The sequence below is a fragment of the Rhineura floridana genome, chromosome 6 (assembly GCF_030035675.1).
Source record: "Rhineura floridana isolate rRhiFlo1 chromosome 6, rRhiFlo1.hap2, whole genome shotgun sequence".
Classification (NCBI taxonomy): Eukaryota; Metazoa; Chordata; class Lepidosauria; order Squamata; family Rhineuridae; genus Rhineura; species Rhineura floridana.
The window spans coordinates 2883774-2896378 of NC_084485.1; the positions used below are offsets into that span (position 1 = coordinate 2883774).

General features: G+C 47.8%; 1 protein-coding gene and 1 non-coding gene across 2 annotated transcripts in view; both read right to left on the reverse strand.

Moving 5' to 3' along the window:
- Nucleotides 1–3273: 3273 nt before the first annotated feature.
- The window catches only part of TGM2 (transglutaminase 2), a 73715-nt gene continuing 64383 nt past the window's right edge, over nucleotides 3274–12605 (reverse strand). Inside the window, exons 11-13 of the mRNA XM_061630765.1 lie at nucleotides 11609–11769; nucleotides 10230–10366; nucleotides 3274–8173 (exon numbers count right to left, since the gene is read on the reverse strand). Of these exons, the coding sequence (XP_061486749.1) occupies nucleotides 8017–8173; nucleotides 10230–10366; nucleotides 11609–11769 (455 nt within the window). The 3' untranslated portion in view covers nucleotides 3274–8016. The remainder of the gene's footprint in view (nucleotides 8174–10229; nucleotides 10367–11608; nucleotides 11770–12605) is intronic.
- LOC133388189 (U1 spliceosomal RNA) lies at nucleotides 8624–8780 on the reverse strand. Its single transcript, XR_009763677.1, has one exon. It is a non-coding gene; the product is annotated as a U1 spliceosomal RNA (small nuclear RNA).

The window sequence follows — 12605 nt, forward strand, 5'->3', positions numbered from 1 at the left end:
CTAAACAAACGCCACACTTCCTGTTTTCTTTACCAACCATTTAGCAAAGCAGGAAAGGACACAGCAAAGATGGAGAAGATCAAGCTTCACACGTGGTGGATAGGTGTGTTTCTCTGTGAATGCCCAAATTACTGCCATGTCTGTTATGATGGGAATACTGCAACGTATTGTACAAGGTGCAGATGGCCACCAACTTGGATGGAGTTAAAGGGAGATTAGACAAATTCATGAAGGAGAAAAGTGCCTACTAGCCACAACGACTAAGCTCGGCCTCCATGGCCAGAGGTGGTATGCTTCTGAATACCAGTTGCTGGAAACCACAGGAGGAGAGAGATTGCTGTTGCACTCAGGTCCTGCTTGCTGGCTTATCATGGGGACATCTATGGCCACCGTGAGAACGGGATGCTGGACTACATGGGCCCCCTTTGACCTGATCCAGCGCCAAGACTCTTCTTAATTTCTTATGGGACTGCTCTGCCCTTGAAGACACAGAAGCCTCAGTGAAAAGAGAATATGGCTGCTAGAATTTTGATTGGTGTGGCCTAGTTCACCCATAGGTGCTGGTTCTTACTTCAAAGCCCTAAATATTTTGGAATCCAAATCCTTGAATATCATCTATGAGGGAGACAGCTTTCTTGAGCATTGAGCAGGGGGTTGGACTTGATGGCCTTGTAGGCCCCTTCCAACTCTACGATTCTATGATTCTATGATCTATGATTCTTGATAATATATGGAATGACTTCCTGGAAGAAGTTCTCACTGGTGCCAATACTGGAATAATGGGCTCAAGTTATAGGAAGCCAGATTTCAACTGCACATCAGGAAAAACTTCTGTTAGAGCAGTAGGACAATGGAGTCAGTGACCTAGGGAGCTCTCCAACACCGGAGGTCTTCAAGAGGCAACTAGACAGCCACCTGTCAGGGATGCTGTAATTGGCTTCATGCATTGAGCAGGGGGTTGGACTTGATGTCCTTACAGGTCCCTTCCAACTCTATGATTCTGTGATCTAAGGGTAGAAACACTCACTGTTCTGCCAGTTCCAGTGCATCTCCACCTCTCTCTTCTGAAAATGGGGGCACACAACACTAGTCAAACCAAGCCCCTTTTTACTATAAAGCCTGGTGGGAGCAGCTTGAGTGAGGGTTTTTAAAAAAAAAAAATCACTTCAAAGAGATTTTGCAACTGATTGGCAGAGCAATCTATTCTCCCTCCAGGTGTGGCTAATGGAACTCTTTGATCTGGTGACTAGTGTGTCCACAGCCTAAGTGTTTGGCAAGTACATTTTTATTTATCCAGGTGTTTAAACTCGTTTTAACTGATGAGGACATTTTAAAGTTTTATTTGCTGTTGTCTTGTGTTTATATTTGTTTTATGGTGTGTGCTACCAGGAAATCTAACAATGGGTGGCCACTTCACTGCTCACTCCTAATTCTAGGTCATTAATGAACAAGTTGAAAAGTACAGGTCCCAATACCGATCCTTGAGGGACTCCACTTTCTACAGCCCTCCATTGGGAGAACTGTCCGTTTATTCCTACTCTCTGCTTTCTGCTTCTTAACCAATTTCTAATCCACAAGAGGACCTCTCCTCTTATTCCATGACTGCTAAGCTTCCTCAGAAGTCTTTGTTGAGGTACCTTGTCAAACGCTTTTTGAAAGCCTAAGTACACTATGTCCACTGGATCACCTCGATTTATATGCTTGTTGACACTCTCAAAGAATTCTAATAGGTTACTGACACAGGACTTTCCCTTGCAGAAGTTAAACTATGGAATTTGCTCCCACAAGATGCAGTAATGGCCACCAGCTTGGACGGCTTTAAAAGAAGATTAGACAAATTCATGGAGGACAGGGCTATCAATGGCTACTAGCCATGATGGCTGTGCTCTGCCACCCTAGTCAGAGGCAGCATGCTTCTGAAAACCAGTTGCCGGAAGCCTCAGGAGGGGAGAGTGTTCTTGCACTCGGGTCCTGCTTGCGGGCTTCCCCCAGGCACCTGGTTGGCCACTGTGAGAACAGGATGCTGGACTAGATGGGCCACTGTCCTGATCCAGCAGGCTCTTCTTATGTTCTTATGTTCTTAATTCAGTTTTCATTTAAAGCCAATTCTATCAAATTCACATTTTCAGAAGCAATATGAGAAGCGAAGTGCAGCCATCCTTCAAAATTTGCACATCTGAATTTTGTGACACAGTTTCTCCAAGCAAGCAATGTTTACAAACGGGGAAATGTGCATAAAAATGAACATATTAGTAAAAATATACAAAATGGATTGCATTAGGAGAAATTGCTTGCAAAAATGTCCACATTAGTCAAAACTGCATACCAAAAATGTGTTTATTAGGAGAAATTCGCACTAAAATGCTGGAGAATTTTCATGAGGGTCTTTTTAAAATGAAATTTGCAAATTACTGCAGAAACGTGAAGAACCGAATTAAATATTGGAAACATGAGAAAACGAGAGAACCAAAATGGACAGATCCTTAACACCAGGTGCTGAAAGGTGACTGGCAATGTCAAGCCCTCTCCCTTCCCTTCTGAAGGCTCTTAATCTTTAAACCTGACTTGGATGAAACAGCCATTCAAAGAAGAGGCTGCCCTCCCTCGGCCTCTCTAACTGGGTCTCAGGACTTCCTCCAGCCCTGCTTTGCACCTCCTTGAGTGGTTTTGACTGTTTGAACTGACTTCAAGGAGATAATGCTTCTTCCTTGCGTGGAGGGAGGATAGAGAGGGGGGGTTGAGGGTGTGTGGAAACTTGCCTGCTGCAAGAGGGTAACATTTGCATCTGTTGCTCTGCTCACTTTTGCCTCTGGCTCCCCACCACTGCTGTTATGTGGCCCCCAGGAAGTTTTCTAGCAGGGACTGTGGCCCTTGAGCTGAACACGTTTCTCACCCCTGAGACAGAGGACTGTCCTCTTTAAAGTAGAGCATGTGGCCACTCTACTGGCTGGCAGCCTTGTGCTCAGGCCATTTGCCCGTGGCTCACAGACATACATTGCTGGGTACGAAGGCGTCCACTCAGCGCTGGAGGAAGGTTTACACAGGTTGGCAGCTGAATTGCTGGCAGCTGTATGGGGAGGTGACAGTGCCTCTCCCGCATAACGTCTGACACCACTCTGAGAAGGCAGAGATGTGCTGGAGGGCGTGAGGTCAGAAGCAAACTTGGGAAGAGGACCTCAGGGTGTACCCTTCTTCGCCCAGCACCATCGATAGCAGTGGGGGAGTTGTCCTTGGCACAACAGTGGCTGGGGGGAAGGAAGACACCCAAGGATCTTGAAGGTGAAAAATAAAACTCTTTATTCAGTGATTGCATAGTTCATTCCCGTCAGTATAACACCCAACTGGCTCTAAGAACACAGTATTTGTGATGGACGTTAGCAAGAAATGGCTAAGAAAGCAAGTAAACCACTCTCTCCGTACATTCAAGATTAGGAACAGCATCATGGCATACAAATATATATATCTATGTACATGTATATTGCTCACATTATTGAGCCCTTTCTCAGGCTGGCTCTAAAACAGTAATCCAAAAACTATTTCTTAGCAGTATGCAAGAGAATGGGGAACTTCTGGCGAGGGATTAAAAGGAGCCAGAGAAGCCAGTCTCTGTGGCTGGTTTGGAAAGACCTACGGATTTTTTGTGGCTCAGGTCAGTAGTGTGTGTGGCCTTCTTAACAAATGTGTGGATGCACTGGAAGTGGAACCTAAGAGCCCCTCGCGCAGAGCGCTGGGTCCAGCAGAATCTCCACCAGGAAATTGCTTCTGTCTTTACTGTACTTCAAGATGGCCAAGGATGGAAAAGTGTCAGGGTGGATGCTCTGAAGCCCAGGGAAGAGCTGGTGTGGCAGGCAGCCCTGGCTGGGGGAATGAGGGGCTTTGACATCTGTATGTGCCTCCTTCCTCCTCTCAACCAGATCCTGCCTGGCATTGTTTCAGACATGAAACAGGCTGGAAGCGTCACGGTTGTCAGAGAAAGCAAGCACTCACGACTTGGCCCCCAGTGGCCCCAAACTAAGCAAATTCGAATGACATTCCTGATTGAAAAAGCTAATTTTCTAAGCCAGTTCGAGTTATTTTGAGGTCACCTTTTCTCCAGCCTACTCTTAATGTTGTGCTCTCTCTCTCTCTCTTTCTCTCTCTCTCTCCGTGTTGCTCAGTCATGAGACAGCTTCTGGTCCTTATTGCAAAGAGGTGCAAAGAATGAAAAGCCATGACCAAAGGCCCAGATGCCTGCCTCACAGTCAGCATGGCTGAGCTGGCCTCCTCTTGCCTCATGTCATGTGGGAGGGCCCGTACCGCAGTGGGAGAGCCTCTGCTGGCCAGGCGGAAGGCCCCAGGTTCAATCCCCAATGGCACCATGTCTAGGTTGGGCTGGGGAAGGCTCCCTGCCTGGAGCCTTGGAGAGCTGCTGCCTGTCAGAGTAGGTGACACTGAGCTAGATGGACCAGTGGTCTGACTCAGGAGAAGGCAGATTCATAGAATCATAGAATAGTAGAGTTGGAAGGGGCCTATAAGGGCATCGAGTCCAACCCCCTGCTCAATGCAGGAATCCAAATCAAACCATTCCCGACAGATGGCTGTCCAGCTGCCTCTTGAAGGCCTCCAGTGTCGGAGAGCCCACTACCTCTCTAGGTCATTGGTTCCGTTGCCGTACGGCTCTAATAGTTAGGATGTTTTTCCTGATATTCCTGTGTTCCTAGGTTTATTTCTAGGAGGAGGTTTTCAGGCACCTCACAAAACAACAGTGCCTGGGTTCCTTGGGAGACACCATAGCCGCTCAGCAGATGTGAGATCAGCATTTTTGTATAAACATAGCCCAAAGACTGCACACACAGAGAGAGAAAGAGAATGCGTTCTACCAACTTCGATTGGTAGCCCAGCTACGTCCCTACCTGAGTAAGGAGGATCTTACATCAGTAGTACATGCTCTGGTAACCTCACGTTTGGATTACTGTAATGCGCTCTATGTAGGGCTACCTCTGAAGACGGTTCGGAAGCTACAGCTGGTGCAAAATGCGGCGGCCAGACTGCTAACAAGAACGAAGCGGTCTGACCATATAACACCTGTTTTGGCCCGCTTGCACTGGCTTCCAATACGCTTCCGGGCCAAATTCAAAGTGTTGGTATTAACCTATAAAGCCTTATACGGCGCGGGACCTCAATATCTGTCGGAACGCCTCTCCCGCTATGAACCGGCTCGTACACTACGGTCTGCTACGAAGGCCCTCTTCCGGGTCCCGACTCATAGGGAGGCCCGGAGGGCAGTGACAAGATCAAGGGCCTTCTCAGTGGTGGCCCCCGAACTATGGAATAGTCTCCCCGAGGAGGTTCGCCTGGCGCCGACACTATCATCCTTTCGGCGCCAGGTTAAAACCTTTCTCTACTCCGAGGCATTTTAATTTTTTGTTAATGACTGTAATGTTTGTAATTTGATTTTAGCCTTTGCTGTTTTTAGATTGTGAAATTTGATTTTAGACTGATGTTTTTGTATTATATTGTATTTTATTGTATGTATGTTCACCGCCCAGAGAGCTATTGCTAGTCGGGCGGTATATAAGTTTTAAAAATAAATACATAAAATAATAAATACATGCCACGGGACCAGGGGAGCCCTAACATCATAAGACACCAATTTTGTGTTTTGGGGGGTAGGTAGTTTTGGAACTAGAGACATCCCTGTCACTTAAGGAATGCCTGGCCATCTTTCCAGAACAGCATTTAAGCAGCCACATAAGAAACAGTGTGTAGGGATGGGGGTCCTCTGTGCCCCCTCCCGTGCTAAATTCCCTTGGACGCTCAAGGCCAGTTCAAAGGGAAGGACCCCCAGCTGAAGGTTGCCCCAAACCATTTCCACATGTTGACAACTCCACACATAGGAAATCGTGCTTTTAAGGTAAGGATTGTCTCAGTTGTGTCAACAGCCTACAAGATGGCCTTAACATAAGAACATAAGAAGAGCCTGCTGGATCAGGCCAGTGGCCCATCTAGTCCAGCATCCTGTTCTCACAGTGGCCAACCAGGTGCCTGGGGGAAGCCCGCAAGCAGGACCCGAGTGCAAGAACACTCTCCCCTCCTCAGGCTTCCGGCAACTGGTTTTCAGAAGCATGCTGCCTCTGACTAGGGTGGCACAGCACAGCCATCACGGCTAGTAGCCATTGATAGCCCTGTCCTCCATGAATTTGTCTAATCTTCTTTTAAAGCCGTCCAAGTTGGTGGCCATTACTGCGTCTTGTGGGAGCAAATTCCATAGTTTAACTATGCGCCGAGTAAAGAAGTATTTCCTTTTGTCTGTCCTGAATCTTCCAACATTCAGCTTCTTTGAATGTCCACGAGTTCTAGTATTATGAGAGAGGGAGAAGAACTTTTCTCTATCCACTTTCTCAATGCCATGCATAATTTTATACACTTCTATCATGTCTCCTCTGACCCGCCTTTTCTCTAAACTAAAAAGCCCCAAATGCTGCAACCTTTCCTCGTAAGGGAGTCGCTCCATCCCCTTGATCATTCTGGTTGCCCTCTTCTGAACCTTTTCCAACTCTATAATATCCTTTCTGAGATGAGGCGACCAGAACTGTACACAGTATTCCAAATGCGGCCGCACCATAGATTTATACAACGGCATTATGAGATCGGCTGTTTTATTTTCAATACCTTTCCTAATTATCGCTAGCATGGAATTTGCCTTTTTCACAGCTGCCGCACACTGGGTCGACATTTTCATCGTGCTGTCCACTACAACCCCGAGGTCTCTCTCCTGGTCGGTCACCGCCAGTTCAGACCCCATGAGCGTATATGTGAAAGAGGATTAGATACATTCATGGAGGATAAGGCTATCAACGGCTACTAGCCATGTTGGCTATGCTCTGCTTCCACGGTAGCAAACCTGAATGTCAGTTGCTGGAAACCGAAGGAAGGGCGAGTGCTGCTGAGCTCAGGCCCTGCTCACGGGCTTCCCATAACGGGTATCTGGCTGGCCACTGTGAGAACAGGAGGCTGAACTGGATGGGCCGTTCTTTCAAAGGCTACTAGCCATGATGGCTTGCTCTGTCTCCATCGTCGGAGGCAGCATGCTTCTGAATGTCAGTTGCTGGACACTGCAACAGAGAGTTGCTGTTGTCCTCAGGATGCTGGACCAGATGGGTCCCCGTTGACCAGATGCAGCAATCAGGCTCTTCTTATGTCCTTAAAATAGTGTCATACAGTTCTGACGGCTGCTGGTATCTAGAGTTCTATTTTTTTTATTTTGGCATGATGTAATAAGCAGCTTATAAACTTTGTGCCTTCCCCTCCTCCTTCTCCAGCAGAAGTGTTTTGCGGAAGGACATATCACATTTTAAGAGAGCCACAGACAGGTGGATATTAAGGGCCACCCATTTCTGGGCAAGAGGAGCCACCTTCTCAATATCCAAATGGGATGTCCCGGCCTACACATGTGGCAGATTGAGGGAGGAATGAGGTGGCAGAGTGGACCGTTCCACTTCCGACTGTAGGAGTTGGGAGGAATGAGAGGGGCTGTCACACTCATTATTGCTTCCCAATGTAAATAATTTCCCCACAAACAGAAAATAAGCCTTGCAGGGAATTTTGGAACTTTGTGTGCGCATGCATGCCCGCCTTCCTGTGCATGTTATTGTTTTTTGCATGAATGAGCACTCAAAAATTACCTGCTTGAACTCCAGCCTGGAGTGGTCTTTGGATCATATCTCATTTTGGCGGTGTGTCTTGATAAGGCCACGAAGGGATCTGGCTGGGGGGGGGGGGGAGAGAGCTCTGCACATAAACGAATCACCAATTTCTGCTCCCTGATAAACATTAGAAAGGAAGCATTTGGGGTACAGAAATGTGGCCACTTGCAAGAGTGCCACATTTGAGTGTGTGTGTGTGTGTGGGGGCATTTATTGCAAAGCACCCTGAGGTCCCCTTTGCTGCTACAATTGTCCCTCTTTCTGCACAGGAGTCTTATGCAATAGATTCGGGCAGGGCCAGCGAAGCAAACCTCTTCCCTTCACGGGGGCTTCATTTGCGCAGGGGGGCAATGATGACATTCCGATAGCCCTTCACCCCCTTCAGCTTGTCGCTCTCAAAATCCACCACCAGCTTCCGCAAGCCCGACTGGCGAGGCACGAAGTCCACCCTCACTTTGGCATCCTCACCCGGCCCGATGGGGCAATCCCTGTGGAGAGATGAGAGGAAGAGATGGGGTCAACCATCCTGCCCCTCAGGGGATCTGCATCACCGTCCTGGTGGCAAGCTGCCTCCCCCCTGCTCCCCCCCAGCCCCTGCCTTGCTGTGGCCATTTGAGTGGTCCTTACAGCCAAGTGGAGCTTACTAGTGGCTGCACGTCTGCAAAAGGAGCTCCTGAGCCACAGTCTCTCTGAATCACAACAAGTGGGCCATCTACATTGCAAGAGGGGCCGGCTAGATGCCTTGAGAAAGCCTAAAGGGGAGGCAGGCGGGTGCAACCCAGGACTTGATCATTGTCTTGCCAGAAATTCACTAGTCTGCTGAGCTCCTCCTGGGTACCTCAGGTACACTCTCCAACTTTTTTTTTTAATTTTTAAAGAGGGATGTGTACTTTTTTCTGTTAAATGTACATTTGTCTCCTCTTTCATTAAGAAAAAACCCAAAGCAGAATATACTGTATATACCACAAATCATGCCGTGAAATTCCCTGCGTTTGGGGAAATCACAGGGGTCAGCAGATCCGGAGTGCACTGGATGAGCCTCACCTGGGCGAAACCACCTTCATGATCATGATATTTCCCCAGCCAGGAAATTCATTCATTCATTCATTATCAAATTTGTATTCTGCCCTTCCTCCCAAAGTTGAGAAACTGCTTTAGAGGGGAAGTAGGTTAGGGACTTTGGCACTTCCTAGACAATCAATGCTGTGCACGCAGCTGATTTAGGCATCAGACAGGAAGAACAGATTTCCCAAGTCCAGTCCGGAAGAAAATAGGAGGCTGCCTTAAACTGAGTCAGGCCATTTGGCCATTTAATATTGTCTGCACAATAGTTGTCACAGCTCTCCAGGATTCCTGTGTTGCATCTGTGTTGGAATTGCTTTTTAATATTTTTTTAAACAATATGTTTTTAACCCTTTTTTAAAGATGTTTTAAAAGCTTTTTAAAAAAATGTTTTTAAAGTTGTTTGTTTTGGTGTATTTTAAGGTCTGTTTTTATGATGTTTTGATGTGTTTTTAGCGCTTCTGTTTGCCGCCCGGGGCTCCTGTTGGGAGGAAGGGCGGGATATAAATCAAACAACAACAACAACAACAACAACAATAATAATAATAATAATAATAATAATAATAATAATAATAAAATTTCAGGCAGAAGTCTTTCCTAGCTTTACTTGTAGATGCGGGAGATTAATCTGGGAACTTCCGCATGCAAAACATGCCCTGCCGCCTCATCTGGCCTTCTGCAGACTCATGTGCTTCTACAGTGCACTCACTGCTAAAATGATGTAGTGCTAGAAGCAGTTTCAGTAATCCCTTACTATAACCCTCTTAAAGTATTTATTTCGAGGATTTGTACCCTGCTCTTCAGTCAAAAAAAAAAAAGCAGCTTAGATACAGTCCATTAAAACATGACAGTCCATGCCCACAGGCTTATACTGTGAAAGACGCAACATAAAGGGGAAAGGGACAAGGAGGGAAGAGGGGGGGAAGCAAACTCAGGTGCTAAGCCTTTACGTTCGGTTACTCCATATACATGGAAGGCTGAAGCTGCGTGCAGATGGGGTCATGCATGTGACAAATGCCTTTAAAGGGGGGGGTGCATGCCATGCTTATAGGGATAAGCATTTTTCCTGTGGCCCTTTCCACAAATGAAATGGGCTTCAATGGCACTTGTTAGTGTCATGTGTGGAAATGTTCTAACTACCACTGGCATTTAGTACCACAGGGTCAAAATAAGTCACTAGGTAATTATCACAAATTCTTTTAAAGTATTATGTACAGACGTGTCTTGCTGCAAGCTGTTATACATCAATTTAATTAAAGCACTTTAGTGAAAAAACACAAACTCAAGACTGGGCTGAGAAGGATGTTGCGAACATCTCTCTCTTGGCAAAGATGGTGGAGAGGATGGTTGTGGAGCATCTTCTGTAGGCATTCCATGATCAGACTGATTATCTAGATCTACTACAATCTGGGTTCAGACCTGGTTTTAGAACCTTTGTCACCCTGATGGATGACTTTTATTGTGAGAGAGAGGCAGACTTACAGTTCCTGGATCTTCTGTCCTTCCGTGAGACCAGCCCCTTCCACAGCAAAGAGGCAGCCAGTCAGCGGGGTTGGGAGGGGGTTGGTAAGCGTGAGCTCTGCCACCAGTTTGCGCTTCTGGATTGGCTCCCCCAAGATCTACATTTTAAAAGGAGGAAGGTCAGCCCGCCAGAACTGAAAGCTGTGATGTTTCTCCATGTGTGCCAGCGCTGTTAACTGCGAAGGATTGCATCAGACTGTGAGTCCTCATTAAGGCTGCTTCCCCTGCATTGGGGCTGGGGCCAGTGGGTGCATCTGCCCCCTGGGGTGTCCTGGGACTACAAGCACATCCACACCATACACTTAATGCACATGATTTCCTCCAAAGAATTCCGGGAACTGTAGTTTACTAAGGGTGCTGAGAATTGTAGGCTCTGTGAAGGGGAATGCTGGCTGGTGGCTCCATGCCAGCGTGTCAGTGGAATCTTCTCCGAGTTTTAGTCCAAACTTTCAAGGAGCTTCAGCGCCTTGGACAGCTCCTTGAAGTTCAGAGTAAACATAGAGCAGATGCCACTGCCCCATTGATATGGAGCCCCCAGCCACTGATGGTGAAGGATAAACTACTGATTCCAGAATTTGGGGGGGGGGAAACAATGGTGTGGATGTGACTGTATGCAGGCCTGTCTCCCTGGGAGGTGGTGGTGGGGAAACAGGCCACACTGGCTTTGTCCTACTCGTAGACAAGGCAGCCAGGACGTGGGCATAGCTGGACATCTGGTCCATGACATTTTGCTGCCTGAAGCAAAGAACAAGATGGTGCCCCCCCTCCATTCGTGTATCCAAGCTGACTGGACTTCAAAAGCATCCTCCACTGCACCTGAGGGCAGCACCTAGCTTAAGGAGCACAAGGCAAGCTGTGCTGTCCAGCACATGATCCATCCTGATAAACACTTTGCAGATGCTGCTGAACCCAGTAGCTGCTGGGGCTGCTGGAGGCGTCTGCCTCACTCTGCCTAATGACAGAGCTGGCCCTGGTACCCAGCCACCCACTCCCTCTCCCTCTCATCTCTGTGGCTGCGCTGGCAAGACAGCCCTGCCTCTTCAAGGGCTGCTGGGTCTTGGTGCTGTGAGGTCATCCTGCATGGAGTACAGAAGGAGGCTTGATGGGCCAAGCCTCATTTGGAAAAAGGCTGCCGACCAGCAGAGTAACTGGGGAGATCAAGTGCTCATGCCCCTGCCTACAAAGCAGAATTTGATTAAGCTGCAGAGCCTGGGCACCAAATCTGCCTACCTTTATGGTGGATTTTCTCTCTTGCTCTGAAAAGGGATGGATCCTGCACAGGCCTGACAACACCACCCACTTCCCAGAAGCCATGGATTGCCCAAGCAAGGCTGCCTTACCCTGACTTTGATATCCGGGTTTTTGACATAGATGTCCCTGACAGAGAGGACGATCTCGTTGGTCTCATATTCCTTCAGGAGGGCCATCACTTTAATCATGTTGTCCTGAGTCAGGCAGTCACCATACTTCTCATACAGAATGCGCAAGGGGACGACCTTTTCTGGATAGGAAGCCAGGAAAAAATAACAACAACTTGAGGCTTGCCAAAATTAGAATCAAAACTCCTCCTAGCTCTCCAGGTTTTAAGAAGACTCCACAACATCATGTTAAACACCATGGATGGCCATCGTTTGCATATATCCAGTTTACCGCCGGGAAGTGTGTATGTATGTGTGTGAGAGAGATTTTTAGCTTGGCAGCCTTGAAACCACAGCAGAGAGAAAACATTCTGGATGCAGCATTATCTTCAAACCCCAACCCACTTTCACAAGGGGCAGTGCTGTGTGACTGCTTCTGCCATGAGTCCTGGACTCACCTCTTCTTAAGGGCATGAGAAAAGTTCAGCAGTTGACCAACACCCTCTTTCCCAACATGGCCCACCAGGTGTCTCAATGGAAAGTCCGCAAGGAGGACTTGAGCACAAGAGACATCTCACGCCCGTGATCTCAACAGCCTGCTGTCCTTGATCCCAGAAGCCACCGATCACCTTGCCTGCCATAAGACCGTCCTGGCCTCTCTGCATCTCCCCAGGAAAGGAAGTTGTGTGATGAAACAGCATCATGCTCTGAGCTCTCCCATCCCCAGTCCAACACAGGAAGCTGCCTAATACTGGAGCAGACCCTTGGCCCATCCAACTCTGTGTATTGTCTACACTGACTGACTCTCCAGCGTTTCATGCAAGAGACATTCCCAGCTCTCCCTGGCGATGCCGTGGACTGAACCTGGAACCTTTTGCACGCAAAGCAGATGTTCTGCCATTGGGCTATGGCCCTTCCCACTCCACTGGCTGCTGCTTGTGGAAGGCGTGGAAGACTCTGAGTTCAATGCCTTTGCGTG